The following is a 16297-nucleotide window of genomic DNA, read 5'->3' as shown; positions in this document are numbered from 1 at the left end:
GGGGATGAACTTTGAAATTAAATACAGGAGAATTTGTTATAAAACCGGTTGTCATATTTGGGCCAAACGTGCAGAAACTTGAATTTGAAAATGTTTTCCCCTTTGGTAGCATGACCACTATCTGGCTATCACCATGATATGTATTGTTCGCTATGTTTTTCCAGATAGCAGGGAGTCTTATCTCAAGCTAAAAACTCTATGGGAGTGTTGAAATGTTAAACATATTCAGTAGAGTAATTTGTGTTATTTTCGCTTGGTGATGATATGAAATCGGCCCGGGGGGCGAAGAAACACCTCACCTCGGTTAATTAAAATTTAATTTTGCCTCTTCGGAAGTTTTCAGACAAAGATTCCTTTCTCTTTAGTGCTTTATTCGTTACTGCCGATTTTTTTTTCTCCATGTTCTTAAAGGAACACTTTATTTAGCTGGTCCGCCTTCAGTTGTATATGAAAACATCAGTCATGTAGGAATTGCGGTAAAGACTTAGGTGATTAAAGTAAAAAACTTTCAGAATAATCTAGTGCCTTGAAGCAAAACGGTGGATTTTCTATCTCCCCTCTCCAGACAAAGTACAGCCCGTTGCCTCTCTTAACGCAAGGCTGATAAAAACATCAACAGCTGTTGCCATTTTGACGGGAAAAAAAGGTGTATTGCAAGTCTCATAATTTTCTTTACTAGAAGATCAGTTTCATCGGCGCCTGGTCACCTTTTTACTCGGGTATTGTACCAGGAGTTTTAAGAGGCTGTCTCTCTTATTTCCACCCGGTCAATTTTGCGTCAAAAATAATTTTGCCTGAAACTCTGTTAACAGAAAGACTTTACCTAGGAAAGAACTAAATTAGATTTCGTTTGATTCGAAATAATTTTCTGACTGCATTACGGGCCATAATTATTTCCCAGTCCGTAGGGACCGTAGCAACGTCTCGAAAATTGAAAAATAGGCATATTTTGTAACGTTGTAAAATATTTGATTCGCATAGTTAAGCCACAGAATTTATATCAGATTGCTTAAAAATCTTTCTAGTTTGCCAAGAAAGTTAGAATTTGCCCTCTCAACAAATTTGAAAAGGCGAATTTTAGCATATTCTGACCACTAGAAATCGCCATCGGCCGATGGCCGTAAATAACCTTGATTTAGACGCTAAGTTTTGGGATTTGGGACCTGGTTGACGATTCTATCCTACACAGCCGTTAAGTTTAGACTTTTATGGGCAAAAATATGCAAAAACCCCTGTACGTTTTCGATTTTACAAAAGTTATGACCGTTTGAATCAGCACATGTACGAGCATTCGCGATTTTTTCGCCTACACCAAAATCGAACCACTGGAGCAGATTTCGTCATAAATACAGCTTACCCGCTTTGCAGCCCGGCTTCATGGCTCACTTCAGAATTTTTCTAATAACCAAATTGGTGAAATCCATGATAACTTCAACAAATAGCTATGTATTGCCTTCGAAAAGTAGGCGGCATCCATCGTGATTCGTGGTATCAAAACAAATGCCGGAATTGGCCACATTTCGCGGTGAATAAAATGACTATAAGGTGAAATCCAAACACCTGCAGGTTAAACAGCATTAAGCATTAAGATGTCTTACAAGGAGAAGTAGACTACTAGCAACGTTTAAAAATACGCAGTGGCTGAATATTTTATTGAGTTAGTGTACAGTTGTATAGTACAAATTAGGTTAAACAACTTTGGAAAAGGGTTTCTGAGGCCAGTCATACCCCCCTGCTAAAACTTTAGGGAGTGCCAGTCTTTTTACCTACATGTTGATAGAGCAGGTTCTTCTTTGTTAAACTTAGGAGAGGGTTCTAATTCCTCAAAAATAAATAGTTTTCAGATAGCGACCACTTACTAGTGATGACAAATACATATAGGTTATGACATTACGTTTCTTTGAAGCCTGCTCCAGGTAGTTGCAAATGAGTGTACAAAAACAGGCGAGGTGTGGGTGTATCGCATACCAAAACCTCCCTTGTTTCTGCCTTGCTGTTGCTTTGGTGCTACAGCTGTATTTACTTTTTTGCTCTGCTTTACTTACTGAATGCCTTGAAAAGGCTTTGTTTGTTGTAGAATCTGGTGTACAGCTGAAATAAGGTTGGAAAAAGGAAATTTTTGTTGCCCTTAAGGGTACATGCTTTTTAATCAAACCTTTGTTTTATTTTGTTTTTATGTATATTGTTTTTACATTATTTTGTATGAGCTCATGCTTTATTTGGGAACTTTGTATTATTTCATTTGCATTTTGGTGTGATATATATACAACTGGTCAACACTGTTATCCTTACAAGCAGAGATGTTGGAAGCTGGTGGTTATCCATCTCTAATGGTAAACAGAAAATATGTTTCCTATTTTTATGAATGTGAGTTTTGCATTTGCATTACTCGCCCCATTTTAAGTGTCACAGTATCTCCATGAGCCATTCTTGAATATGCTTTTGGTGTCTAGATCTCATTAATTCCGGCGGGAAAATCGGCTGGGTATGACAATATCCCTATGTCTATCATAAAGCGATCTATATGCAGCGTTTCCTCTCCATTAACACACATTGTAAATCTCTCCATTACTCATGGTATCGTTCCGGATGATTTGAAAATTGCTCGTGTCATACCTATTTTTAAATCAGGTGACAAGGCTCTCTTCAGCAACTACAGACCTATTTCTGTTCTACCGTGCTTTTCAAAGTTTTTGGAACGAATAATTTACAACCGTATTATGAATTATCTCAATGACTCCGATGTCTTATGTGATAATCAATATGGCTTTAGAAAAAATCGCTCTCCTAGCCTTGCGCTTATCGATTTGTGTGACAAAATTTCTTCTGCATTTGATAGAAAAGAACATGCCATTGGAGTATTCCTAGATCTTTCGAAAGCATTCGATACGGTAAATCACGACATTCTTTTTGAAAAACTCAATCATTATGGGATCCGTGGTCTGGCACTAGAATGGGTCAAAAGTTATCTTTCTGAGAGGACACAATTTGTCGAATTTAATAACGTTAGATCTGCCCCACAGGGGATTCCCTGTGGGGTGCCTCAAGGTTCTATTCTTGGTCCCTTATTTTTTATCCTGTATGTTAATGATTTGAACAATGCTTCCCTGCTTGATGCAATCTTGTTTGCTGATGATACAAACTTATTTATCTCCCATAATGACCCTGTTTACCTAATTAACACATTAAATAGAGAATTAAACAAATTGTCAACCTGGTTTGCAGCAAACCGGCTCTCCTTGAATTTAGCCAAGACTAATTTTATGGTATTCAAGCCTTGGCAAAAGAAGCAATCCTTTGAATTTCAAGTTTTCATAAATGAGCAGCCTATTCTTCGTGTTTCTGAGACCATGTTTTTGGGTGTTTTATTAGATGACAATTTGACCTGGAAATCGCATATATCCTTAACAGCAAATAAATTATCCAAATCTATAGGTATTATTCATAAATCTAGGTTTTTTCTCTCTACTCACTCCCTTCGTACTTTATACAATTCTATGATCCTTCCATATTTGTATTATTGCAATTTAGCTTGGGCTGGTACCTATAAGTCAAACCTTCAAAGAATTGTAACCTTACAGAAACGTGCGTTAAGAATAGTAAGCAATTCTACATACATTGCCCATACTGGCCCTATTTTAAAGGAACTTAAACTCTTAAAATTTCATGATATCCATTCGTTTCAATTAGGTACTTTTATGTTTTCATTCGAGAACTCTACACTCCCTTCCAAATTCAATAACTTTTTTTTACTGAATAGTCAAATCCACAATTATAATACTAGGAATGCTCAGTCCTTCCGTTTGCCACTGTGCAGAACGAACACCAGGAAGTTTTCAATTTACTTTCAAGGTCCAAACTTTTATAATTCGTTAAATTCTGACATAACTAGTTCTCCCTCCTCCGCTTCTTTTAAAAGAAAGCTTAAGGAATTTCTTCTCTCTAAGTATTAGCTTCTGTAAGGCAGTAATTCTTAACTAACTTACTTAATATGTGTGTGCGTGTGTGTGTGTGTGTACGTGTGCGCGGTCAAAGTTAATTACCATAAGTCCATATTGTAATTCTAATATAAGATTAGTTATTTTAAGTGAGAAAACCTGACTTGTTATAAGCCTCGTGGTTTCTTTCAGGTTTTCTCGCCATTTATTTTCTGTCATCAATTTTCTTCATTTTTTTTTTCCATGTGTAAATGTCGTATATGGCAAATAAATATTGTATATTGTATTGTATTGTATTGTATATTAATGTTTCTCCTTAATGTCTGCCATAAAATCTTTATGATGTTAGTTTGAAGAATTTGGTATTGGATCAACTAAGACTCCCTTAATTGATATTTTTCTTTATTTTCATCACTTCTCTGCTTGATATCGAGTTGATATTGTGAAGAGACATTATGTCTTGATGACTAATGAGAGTTATAAGGTTAAAGGCTTCACATGAGGTACATGTACAACAGAACTTGCCAGAATTTCATTAGCTTCTGGTTACTTGACAGTAATTTTCTCAATAAACAAATTTCTGTGTAGGAAAAAAAAATAGGTCAACTCTACCTGTGCATTAGTTTTATTATTGCTTTTACTTTTCTTCTTATTGTTATTATTTACATTACTATTATGGACATTACTCTTATTGGTACTATTGTCATCACTGCTATTTATTTACATGGATGTAACTCAAGACTTGCCATAAAACTGTTAAATTTAATGTTGTAACAAATGTTGATTTTCTTTTAAGGAAGAAAAGCTCTTATTCAAATGTTCAAAAAGAGGAAATATCGGGAGATTCTTGAGAAGGTATGTTAAAATGCTTGATCAATTTTCTCCTTTCCTTATGTAATTTTCTCCAAAACTATAATTATAGTATTTTAACTATTTGTTAAAAAGAAAGTAAAATCATGAAAAGGCCTTGACTGTGCTCTTTTCCGTTGCAAAGCTGCAGAAAGCAGCCAGAGCTTAAAAGACATTAACCCTTTAGACCCTAACACCAGTATCCATCTTCTCCAAACCCTTCTCTGTATGTTTCTTTTGGTTCTGACAAGGAAAATTCATTTGTAGATCAAAGCTTCTTAGGTTGGCGATCATTTCCTTTATTCTCATGATCCTAATGAATGGTTTATAGCAGTATTCCTGTGAGGAGAAATTAGATACTGGTCACTCCAAGGGTTAAGGGGAAAACTTGAAAGATAGTAACTGTAGAAACAATCAAAAGTTCAGCTTATCATACATGTAGCTTACAGTCCTTTTTCACCCTTGAACACAAAGCGTTTTCACCCCTCAGAGCACAGCATGTGGAATTTTATCACAACAAAATAGTCATGTAATCAGTGTACCGCTGCAAGGGTGCAGTGAAATGCTTAGCAGACTAATCCTGGGAGTTTTTGCTCATAATTAGAAGCAGAAATGAGTAAAAAAAAGAATGCAATTGTATTCCTAACTACTAATTTATTTGTGATGAATTGTGTTTTCCCTAGAATATGCATGTGTACTTACAAAGACAGACCTTTATAAGAATAGGCTAACAGAATAATAACCATACCTGAAAAATGCAGACGATAACAAACAAAAAAACTCTCAAAAATACACATAAGGGAGGTAGCATATTAAATCATAAATACATGACTATTATTTTCAATATTTTCAATGAACCTTTGAGATCATACGTTGACATCAAATTTTGTTATTGTTATTAATCATCATAACTTGATTAGTGAAAGCATGGAATTGACTCATCCTTTGGACTTTTAAGTCAGTCCAAAACGATATCCAGGGATATAGCTTACATGTACTTGTATGTCCTTGGGTTTACTCTGTTTTGTGTTTGGTCTTAAACAGGATCTTCTCACCCGTAAATTTGATTCTCATTCCAAGCTTGGAATAAGATACCATGTCTATGATATTATCGGAGCTGATTTTGTCAAAAGGTAAATACTTTCGTATTTGTTTTCCTCAATTGATACCAATTTTATACCTGCCAAAATGTTCCACGCCAGCTATTGCTTCTTAAGATAAAGAGTCGATGAATCCATGTTATTATAAAACCACAGAACAGAAAATGAGATGAAAGAGCGCGGACATTCCTTGCTGTATGTTACGTTTGGCAAATTCGTGGCATGGGTTTCAGTCGTAATAATAGTAATAATAATAATAATAATAATAATAATAATAATAAACTTTGTTTTTCGAGGGTGGCACTTGACAGTATAAAATACTGATAAACGACAGTAAGTGTTAAATTATCACTATGAACGGTCCAACAACAATTGATTGATTATTTCCTTTTCCTTTACGCAAACAGCGTGGATACTACATCAGGACAATTACTGAGACTGGACATCCGATCAGAGAGTCGAGCGAGATCGAAAAGATGATCAGTGTTCTTGCAAGGCATTGTTTGATCTTGTCACGCAACGCGGGAAAGAAGGCATTGTGTGACAAGACCAAAATGCGGCTGCAAAGGCGATTATACAACGACACATGCCTCTATTTGTTTAGGGGCTGATTACATGTTTCTGTGAAACAAATTGCTTCTCTTAAATTAATGAATAATTAGCAGTTGTACTGCAAATCTTCTTGTCTTTGATTGTAGAGATTAACATAACAAAAAGTTTCATATAGTAGTAAGAGATGTCATTCCTTGTAAAAGGCTCCTTGAAACTTTTTCAAGTTAAAGGCATCCTAAAATGCAAAAGAATGAGAATAACATTTTAATCTTATTTGAAACTTTCACTGTGTAGTTTATTCAATAAATGAAAGAAAACAGATTAAAGCAATGCAGTTTTGGGCAAATGGCAGGATTTTTTTTTCGGTGCTCAGTATTCCGAAGTATTTATGAATCCTTACAAATCGCCAAAGGAAAGCGTTAAGGTTGACTTTTCGTCTTCATAGCAAGCCAGAAATTTTACCAAGTACCTTAGAACTTCGTAAATTCTAATATTTTAAATTATTTGTGATAATTTGCTGCCATGTGCCTGGATTACGTTCATAAAGGGGGACACTCATTGCAATTGGTCCGTGATTTACCAGAGGATTTATGGTAGGGTGGGATATTGACAAGCACTTAACTTAAATCTATGATAGATACCTCTCGTACAGTGTACTATAGATGCCCTCATCACTATTTGGGTCACGCTGATCCAAACTGAAAAAAGGTAGAGAACAAAAGTTAAAAAAAAAAAGTATTTGAAGCCGTAGAGGGTGGAGGGAGGGCAGGGGGCAGTTGTTAGGAACCATGGCTTTTGAATCTAGTTACGGTTTACTCAATGAAAGACCGTCGCAGGGAGAACGAGTTTGGTATAATGTTATTTAATTTATGAACGTTTCATTTGATGAAATCATTTGGTAGTTTTGCTTTTTAATGCGTAGCTCACTTTTGATGAATGTGTATTTTTTAAGCGGAAATCAGGAATATGCTATCTGTAGTGAACTCCTGTTTCAGAGCAGGCTTCTTGATCGTGTTTCTCAGATTTTGTCTCTCAGTAACGACGCATGCTGGGATTGGTCGGTTTAGGGGGCACTGTTCTGTTCCAAGGCTGGTGTTAGGTAGAGAGGAATACTTCCCTACCTTTCATATATTCCCGCATCTGCTGTCTTCCCGCTTTCAGCACCGAGAGAACAAAAAACAGTTTTAAATTACCGAACAACAAACAAACCAACCAATCTTGTCGTTCAAAAAATGTAAAGTATGAATACTAATTGGCTAACCCGCCTATGTAGAGAGGATTTTCACTTTGTTTGACGGGATTTCTTGCAGAGGTAGCCATACTATCACTGTTGATTAAAGACAAGACAAATTTCAATAAACGAATAATTTAACATTAAAATTGAAAAACAAAACAAAACAAAACAGGCAAAGATCTTCCTACTTCTCTGAGTTCATTCAAAATTTCAAAGAATAGTGATTAATTGATAGTTTGACCTAATGCGTAACTGAGATGTAGTTAAGGTGATGATGATGGGAATTACTTTTCGACACTAGAATGCTCCTTATTTTTAAAATCAGGGACCAAAATATTTCTGAGTACTTCTATATTTCGAGAACGCTTTGATTCGATTGCCCTAAAGACGGATTCATATAGCTCAGGTTATAACTCCTTAGAAAATTAGTTGCGGAAACTTCTATGAAAGCACGCAAATATCATGTTTTTTGTTTTGGAGTTCTTTCAACCTTCCCCTTTGGATATAAATTTAAACCTCTTTAATTACTACCCCCGTCGTCAACATTGATGGCTTATCACTTTTAAATCGCGAACATTACTGAGTTATGTAATGTGTACATCAGTGACTTTAAAGTATGGACTTTCTCTGTGTGTTTTTAGGAGGGTGTCTTGATAATGTTTGGTCAAGATTGTAGCTTAATTTGGATGGACCACTCCTCTTTGTGGCCTGAAATATTGCTAACCATGCCTGTGCCACACAGCGATCCTTAAGATCCACAGACAGTTTTGACTTATTAAAATAAAATACTGAAGGTGAACTGAGCTTCATGAAGAGATGAAATGCAAACTCACCTTTCGTACAATGGGTTGTCGCTTTCCTTCACTGTGTCATCGCTGAGAGAAAGCAATTTGGAATCACATTTTGTGAAAAAGCGTACAATTTGAGAGTTGGATTTGATCAGTAAAATTGGCAAAATAGATTAACCTGTTATGATACATTCCAGGCGGGTCGACACGTATGTAACGATTATCATTTTCTTCATCATCATAGCCAGAACTGAAAGCAAAAAAACAAACATGTATTTGATAATATTCTTCATATACACACACATGTTACAAGCCCCGTTGCTCTCTCTCAACCTGACTTTGAAAAAAGCTCACCGGGCGCGACAATTTTAGGATTTACGGCAGATGCAGGTAGTGAAGTAGAAGTAACACGACCATCAGTGACAAAGAAATGTCAAATTGTAACCCTGGCCACAAACTTTCACAGGTTTTACCTCGTCTTACACACATCCGTTGGGATGGCGTAAATGGCGACTGCTTTCTCGTCTGGTCGAAAGCTCACTGCAGGTGTGTTCCGGTTGTTTTGATTTTCCCTACTACGTCTGCAATAAATTTGAAAATCCAAAACAGAAAAACTGGATGAAACAAATAGTTTGATTCACTAACTGTGTGCGAACTTTTGTAAAGATATTCCGTACATCTAGCTCACACAAAAGGTGCTATTCACAATCGATAGTTGAGTTAATCAAAGTGCTCTGTGAGCAAACTCGTGAATTGACACATGATTTTTTAGATTATGTTTAATGTTATCTGGTTTAGGGAATTTTGTGGTTGATTGTCATATCTAGAGTACGAGCAGTAGTTCAGTGTTCGCTAATGTAGCAGAGAAACAAAGTAACGTTGGGATAAGAAGGCATTACAATTGAAATGATCATGCTATTACATTTGACAAGGTGGATGATGTCATGTGTTTTAAACGTCTATCATTTTTGTTTCTGGTTCAAAAGAAAAGGTTGGAAGTAAATGTGGGTGAAAAGTGAAATTTACTGTCTTTCGTTGTAAATATTAGAAAATCAAGGCAATACTGTCTTAATGAAAACATTAACGATTCCCTCTTTGTCAAATGAGACAAACGGGAACGAGTTTTGAGTGATATAACTAAGCCAAGCCTGCCACCGTCATTTTGGATCTCCGCCTGGGAAGATTTAGGTCACGTGCTAGGCAACGTATGATCAATAACAAGATAGAATTTCATTTCAGGCCTATTTATCAATTTTGTGGTGTGTAACTTTCGCATTTTAGTACGTTGTTTGTATGTTGAATCTTCAAATTGTCTTGAAACTTAAAAGAAAATTGTTCTTTAAAAATTCACTGAAAATCGGTAGCTAAAATTGTTTGTTTAGGTGTTATCTGATTTTCGTGTTAACTTGTTATTTCGTCAGTCGCCGGCATCTTTTGTTGCTTCTCATAGGAAAAACACACGCGACGAAACGTAATGATCAATTTTGTCCTCAATCTCACGCTATAACAGAAAAAGCTTTTGAACATCTGTAAACTCCGAGCGCTTCGCAGTAAGTGATATTTTCAATGAATCTTCAGATTGTTTTCAAGTTCAAGGACTGTAAATTACAATTTTATGAAAAACGAAGGTTGTTGTGTTATTTCAGTGTGAATCCTTACATGCCTGCCAGTCGCTGGCGCCGCTTGTTGAAACTAAAACGAAAAAAAAAACTCTTTTAAGATTATCATTGGCTTCTTTTTCACCCCACCACTATTCTTAGCAACAAAGGTCGCCATTTCGTCTGTTTATTGCTCGCCAAAAACTATAAAATGCACTCAAAAGCCTAAAATCTAAAAAAAGTTTACAGGAATCGACCAATCGAGCGAGCGAGCGAGCGAGCGAGCGAACGAATGCCATTCCCCACATCGTATCTATAACTCGCTCTTGCGCATGCGCGCAATTCACGAGTTAAAAATGAGATCAGAATAGTAAATTACGAGAGACTCCTATACGACTTGCTATGTACGCTTGCGAAGTTGGAAAAACTCCGCATTGGCACTTCATAATTTTAAATGAGAAAACGTAATTATTTTTACTGTTTGCTTAAACAAACCCTTTACCTCCCAAGATCTTATTAGTGATTATCCTTACTGTCTGCTTAACAATTCTCATGATAACAATTTGATATTGGATCAACTAATAATCCCCTAATAGATATTTTTCTTTATTCTCATCACTTCTATACATGATATTGTATTTATATTGTAAGGGAAAATTCTTTCTCAGTCACTCATGGGAGGTAAAGGGTTAAGGATATAATATTGATAACAAAAAGTTGAACTTACCGCTTTTTGTGAAAACAAAACAAAGTTATTGCGAGTATCGCACAAATTACTACCAAAGCTGAAGTCAATCCAGCAATTAGGGAGGTGTTTGACTCAGACTCTCTTCCATCGTCCAAGGTGTCAGACAAACCTTCTCCTCTCGTCATGGAGGTGGGATCTGTTTCTTCTTGAGAGCCGAGTTTGCTCTCTCTTGTAGAAGATATCTCTTGAGTGGTCTCTTCGCTTGATGACGTTGTGGTTACTTTGTCTTTGACCATGTTTGTCTGAGTTGAGGCAAGGGTAGTGCTAGTAGTTGTTTTGGCTGCTGTGTTGAGAAAGATAGCGTATTTTTATGTTTGTGGCATATACAGAATATTCCAGAATAGGATTCCTGGCCCAGCTTATTGCTATTTGGGGGCATGTCAGCTTGTCTTCCATTAATTGGTTAAACTACGCTGCACTTGATTATGAGATTTCTATCGCGTTATAGTGCTCATGTCGGCAAAGCCCGAATCACTGAACTATTCAGCATAAAACTCAAGAGTGATTGTTAAAGAATCTTCTAGTTATTCAAAACGTAACAACAACCCAAGCGCATATTTTTGTTACTATGTTTGCAACCGCTCGCTGTTATGCTAGTCACTCTACTTACTCTCTATTACGCAATAGATAGCGGGTAGCGTAGCCAATCAGATTGTGACATTCTGATTAGATTGCATATTCGCTTTATACTAATAGCTATCATCACAGTTATTACGTGTTCTTATATCGGTCAATTTTGCGAGCTGTACTCTACTGAGCAGCTCGTTAAAGTAGAAAACTGTTTGTGTGGACAAAATCTCTCATTCCCCCCCTTCCCTTCCCCAAAGTAACTTCAAAAAAGTTATGACTTTCGTGGCCAAAGAGCAAATCGCAGCGGAGAAAACTTATGTATGAACCATCAACTCGGTTAGTGTGAGGTATTTATAACCTTTTCCTCAAAAAGAGGGGACTTCTATGAACCTTGAGGTCACTCCATGCTACGCACTGACAATTCAATTTCTTTTAAACGTATTTTCGTCAATGGTTTTTAAGTTAAGCCTTAGAAATCATATCATTTCATGTTAAGGCTACTGTATACTTTTGCCTATCGTAAGCACATCCGTCTCCAATCGCTTTATCAAAAGGCAAATAACCTGGAAATGAAAGCGTACAAAGACATCACCCTTTTTCGAGAGAGTCAAATGTAGCCATGAAAGTTATCGGATGTCTAAATGTTTGAGGTTTTTTTAGGCTTACCCCTAATCTTTATAGCTTGGTACCTGGCACGAAATCCTTTGCCTGACAGAGTATCATCTGATCGAAAAATAACTGTAACATTGTTGCCAGTGGAATTTAATTGAGGCGTTGTCATGTCACAGACTTGATCAATAAGAACGGTTGTTCCGTTAATTGTTTCCCGCACGTAGACAAAGTCACACCAACAGCAACCGGACTCTAAACTGACGTCATCAAAAGTTATCAGAATAGTGTAATTCCAAGGGACTTCAATATGCCACTTGCACCAGGCCTTGTTGCTATAGTTTTGTGGATAGTATGGACTGTGGAATGTGCCATTCAGTGCTGTCATTGTCTGTGTGCACTCTGTTCGAATGTAAGGAAAACCAAATTGAGAAAAAATGTATAAACATTGACCAATAATCCTACCTCGATGTTTAAGGGTGTCGCCTAGTGAAGTCTACTACGTTGAAGGGTTAAAATATTGTATTGAGTCCCTAACGTTAGCGTTTTAACACATAGAAAGTCTTAAGCCGTTTTCCCTTTTGAAAATTACGGTATACTTAGATTGATAGATCTCAAGTTCATGGAACATTACCTTGCTAAGTAAGGTTCGGGTTTGGAGGGGTCGTTTACAAGACAATTGCCTTTTATTGTCCTAACGAGGATTTCGTGTCGATGACGTCCTTCACTTGATCAATTAGTATGAGCTAAGAGAAGGTATTTTTTTTCTTTCGGTTGTTACAGGCAGGCTTATGAGGTAGGAGACTAGGTAAGAAGGTCGAAAACCGATTAGGTCACACAAGCATAGAGGGAACATCCAGGCCTAATTCAGATGATGAATAACTCCAGCCTATCAGATGTTTTTTTATCATGACTAGTTGTTACAAATCACAACTTGCTGCTAAAAGAGCCTGGTACCTCTATAGTAACAGTAATATATTGTCGGCATGTGGAAACCGGCTCCATAGGGATATGGGAACGATTTCGCGTCTATATTATAATCATCTTCTGTGTCATATCTAATGTATTCCATCTTATGTATGGTGTTCAGAACTTCTTGACAATGTGGTCTAAACGCCATCAAGTAAAAGGGAGACGCAAAGGGAAGATCTACTGGCTCTTTATATCCGTCAACAGTGGTCCTACAGCAAAAGAATATCTTTGTGTTGTGATCAAATACTCCTTCTGGAAGAACGCCGGCATGGGCGTTTTTGTTTGTTCCGTCAGCACCATCTTCGTCATCCCAAAACACCCAACCACTCTGCAGTCCATCTGGACAATGAGAGCCTTTCTGATAGATGCAGTACTCCCCGGCAGGCCATCGGGGTCGATTTCTTCCGACTGTTGCTATTATGTTGTCCTTTATACAGAAATACTGTTCGACATCACCCGAGACCCAGCCTTTGAGCTGAGAGTTCGGCGAGACAGTAGTAGCACTATTCTCGTCCTCGAGATCCTGGTAGATGTATCCTGTTTGCCATTGAAATCCATTTGCCCCTGGACAGCCACTTTTTGGCATGGGTAGTCCATACATTCCTGACGGCCATAATGCAACAGAGCAAACTATGGAAAATGAAGATAACGGTATTGCTTATTTGAAACCTAAAATTGCGAGTCGATTTCTGTTCCACCTATCCCGCACTTACATAAATAGTTGAAAACCCCTGCGGATTTATTTTCACCATCTCGAAGGGAATTGTGGCAAACTCCTGCAAAGGATATTTGAAGTTTTTTTTTTTTTTTTTCTTGCGGAGGTATTAAGAACTTTGAACATTGTGCTCGACGGTGGAGAAGCTCGACGAATGTGAAAATGACGCTCTTTACGACAAACACGTCGCCCTGTTTATGATACAACTAAGAGCATTTAGACGGAGCGCAGTTGGACGAAGCCATTCTTGCGAGACAAACATTGAGTAATTAGGTGGCTGAAATTTGCATAATCAGCAATTAATGTGTCTGTGCTTTTTTCAGCACGGTACTCCATTCGGCATTTTACGGCGCCTACCCGCTGGGTTTCATTAACTCAAGTTAATTTGTGAATTTAATTTCTCTCGTCGAATTTTTCGATTAACGGGGGTACTGTCTATGTAATGATGAAAATTTTAAACTCGGAAGAAGTTATCCCCAGAGTTTTACTGAAGCATGTTCGTATAAGCCGCTTTCAATTTCGATGAATGGCCTCCAAATTATTTTACCGTAGCTCGGTGAAATATGCCAGGCCTTTCAAAGTTTACCGTGTCAAAATTCGCAGTTAATACATTTTTCAATTCTGTATCCAAAATTCAGGCCCTTGGATACAAAAACGCATAAATGTTGTTGTGACACCGTACGCATCAAACACGAAAGAGAAAAGGTTTGAGCACATACCTTCTGAAGCAAGACAGCTGAGACACAGACATCTTACCATTCTGTGAAGAACGTGTAAAAGTCGTGAAATCAACAAAGTGCGAACCATGTTTTGTTTTTTTCTTCCATCGATTCTTTGTTGGTTAAAATATATTTACCCAGGGTTGAAGGTAACTGCAATTTTATCCGCACGAGCTGGCCCTATCGATCGATGATAGCTTCTTCTCTTTGAGGTTGGTCACAGTCAGATGATTCATGCGTGATCTTGTTGTTATATAAGCAAAGCAAACAGGAAATTAGCTTCAGTACTTCACAATGATCACGTCCTTAAATGTCCTCGCCTCACCGACGTTCTGTCCTTTAACAGAGCTGATCAAATTTTAATGGATTGCCTTGCGACTTGATGGAAAATCGATTTTCAATGGAAGAACAGAGTTTAAATTTTATTTTCTATTATTCATGACTTGTTTCGAGTATTCTTATCACACGTCAAAGCAAACTATTAAATCTTCTGACAATTTCCGCATTGTGTTTAAATGACAGGAATGTGACAATTTTATCCTCTTTAATTTCATTGAATTTGGGAACTTGATCTTGTGTTTTCGGATGAAATGAAACTATTACAAAATGCGAAATAACATATTTCGATGTCGCGAAAACCGTCATGTCTCAATTCTGAACAATGCCAAAGCTGATTTCAAAGACGAGCTGCGTGCAGTTCGTTAATAAAATTAGATCAGTTTGAGATTTGAATAAAGAACTATCGATAAGAGGACGAGTTTAGGTAGATCCAAATACGTGGACTGAACTGACTGAACTGACTGAACTTTGAAATTGAATACAGGATAATTTATTATAAAACCGGTTGTCATATTTGGGCCAAACGTGCAGAAACTTGAATTTGAAAATGTTTTCCCCTTTGGTAGCATGGGCACTATCTGGCTATAACCATGATATGTAGTGTTCGCTATGTTTTTCCAGATAGCAAGGAGTCGTATCATAAGCTAAAAACTCTATGGGAGTGTTGAAATGTTAACAAGGATGATATGAAATCGGCCAGGAGGGCGAAGAAACACCTCACCTCAGTTGATTAAAATTTAATTTTCCTCTACGGAAGTTTTCAGACGAAAATTCCTTCCTTTTTTTAGTGCTTTATTCGTTACTGCCGATTTTTGCTCCATGTTCTTAAAGGAACACTTTCTTAAGCTGGTCCGCCTTCAGTTGTATATGAAAACATCACTCATGTAGGAATTGCAGTAAAGACTTAGCTAATTAAAGTAAAAAACTTTCAGAATAATCTAGTGCCTTGAAGCAAAACGGTGGCGTTTCTATCTCCCTTCTCCAGACAAAGTACGGTCCGTTGCCTCTCTTAACCCCAGGCTGATAAAAACATCAACAGCTGTTGCCATTTTGACGGAAGAAAGGCGTATATATTTAAATTTTCTTTACTAGGAGATCAGTTTCATAGGCGATTAACTGTTACTCTGTAGTTGACGACGGAGTGGTCGACTCCTTCCTTGCTATCTTATTTACAGGTGAAGGTATGAATTGCAAAATATTTGTGACTGAAGGGATTCCTTTGCGAGGAAAGAAAAAATCGATTAGAATTTGCCTTGCTTTCAACGTTTGGCTTAATGACATACTTGGTAATTACACCCAACTATTAGCCTTGACATAGCCGTTCATTGCTTGCTTGGGTATGATTTAGGGCTAGGTATAATTGCTATGAGATTTAGCTCACAAGCTTCAAGTGCCTTCCATTCAGGATCAGATTCTTTGTTTGTAAGTAAGACGTTTCCAATAAACAACGTTGATTCAACTAATGGACATTATTCAAACGTGTCTAATCATGAAGTTTTGAAAAAGTATTGTCTGACCACACCATGGCTGTTTTGCACTTGCAAATTTGAGTTCAATCAACGCGTC

The 16297-nt window shown here is 37.1% G+C and overlaps 2 protein-coding genes across 5 annotated transcripts; one reads left to right on the top strand and one right to left on the bottom strand.

The window, feature by feature from the left end:
- Positions 1 to 4327: 4327 nt before the first annotated feature.
- On the bottom strand, positions 4328 to 14800 carry LOC149039268 (uncharacterized). Of its 4 annotated transcripts, XR_016180202.1 has the most exons (12): positions 14393 to 14800; positions 12944 to 13588; positions 12044 to 12388; positions 10787 to 11090; positions 8935 to 9042; positions 8640 to 8711; positions 8507 to 8548; positions 7704 to 7766; positions 7561 to 7605; positions 7081 to 7137; positions 5490 to 6674; positions 4328 to 5126 (listed from the first exon to the last, which is right to left on the bottom strand). XR_016180202.1 is itself a non-coding variant. In XM_089183956.1 (11 exons), the coding sequence occupies exons 1-11, from the start codon at positions 14478 to 14480 to the stop codon at positions 6659 to 6661; spliced, it is 1785 nt and encodes a 594-aa protein (XP_089040082.1). In that variant the 5' UTR covers positions 14481 to 14800; the 3' UTR covers positions 4328 to 6658. The 4 variants fall into 4 exon arrangements, 3 of the variants coding, with proteins under 3 accessions (XP_089040082.1, XP_089040083.1, XP_089040085.1); XM_089183956.1 differs by having other exon boundaries at positions 4328 to 6674; XM_089183957.1 differs by having other exon boundaries at positions 4328 to 6674; positions 10787 to 11087.
- Positions 4713 to 6786, top strand: LOC149039269 (winged helix repair factor 1-like). Its single transcript, XM_089183960.1, has 3 exons — positions 4713 to 4793; positions 5832 to 5920; positions 6295 to 6786. The coding sequence occupies exons 1-3, from the start codon at positions 4755 to 4757 to the stop codon at positions 6365 to 6367; spliced, it is 201 nt and encodes a 66-aa protein (XP_089040086.1). The 5' UTR covers positions 4713 to 4754; the 3' UTR covers positions 6368 to 6786.
- Positions 14801 to 16297: the final 1497 nt, after the last annotated feature.

The sequence above is a fragment of the Pocillopora damicornis genome, chromosome 10 (genome assembly GCF_964200805.1).
Source record: "Pocillopora damicornis chromosome 10, jaPocDami1.2, whole genome shotgun sequence".
Taxonomy (NCBI): domain Eukaryota; kingdom Metazoa; phylum Cnidaria; class Anthozoa; order Scleractinia; family Pocilloporidae; genus Pocillopora; species Pocillopora damicornis.
The sequence above is the reverse complement of the archived record's forward strand: the minus strand, read 5'-3'. Positions and strand labels throughout refer to the sequence as shown.

Bases quoted from the DNA above. Each gene is read 5' to 3' on its own strand.
- LOC149039269 (XM_089183960.1), top strand. From the start codon at position 4,755: ATGTTCAAAAAGAGGAAATATCGGGAGATTCTTGAGAAG. The intron at 4,794-5,831 runs GTATGTTAAAAT...GGTCTTAAACAG, and splicing joins ATCGGGAGATTCTTGAGAAG to GATCTTCTCACCCGTAAATT. The intron at 5,921-6,294 runs GTAAATACTTTC...TTACGCAAACAG, and splicing joins GGAGCTGATTTTGTCAAAAG to CGTGGATACTACATCAGGAC.
- LOC149039268 (XM_089183956.1), bottom strand. From the start codon at position 14,480: ATGGTTCGCACTTTGTTGATTTCACGACTTTTACACGTTCTTCACAGA. The intron at 13,589-14,392 runs GTATGTGCTCAA...CATTTTCCATAG, and splicing joins CAGCTGTCTTGCTTCAGAAG to TTTGCTCTGTTGCATTATGG. The intron at 7,138-7,560 runs GTAGGGAAGTAT...ACCTTTTTTCAG, and splicing joins GATGCGGGAATATATGAAAG to TTTGGATCAGCGTGACCCAA.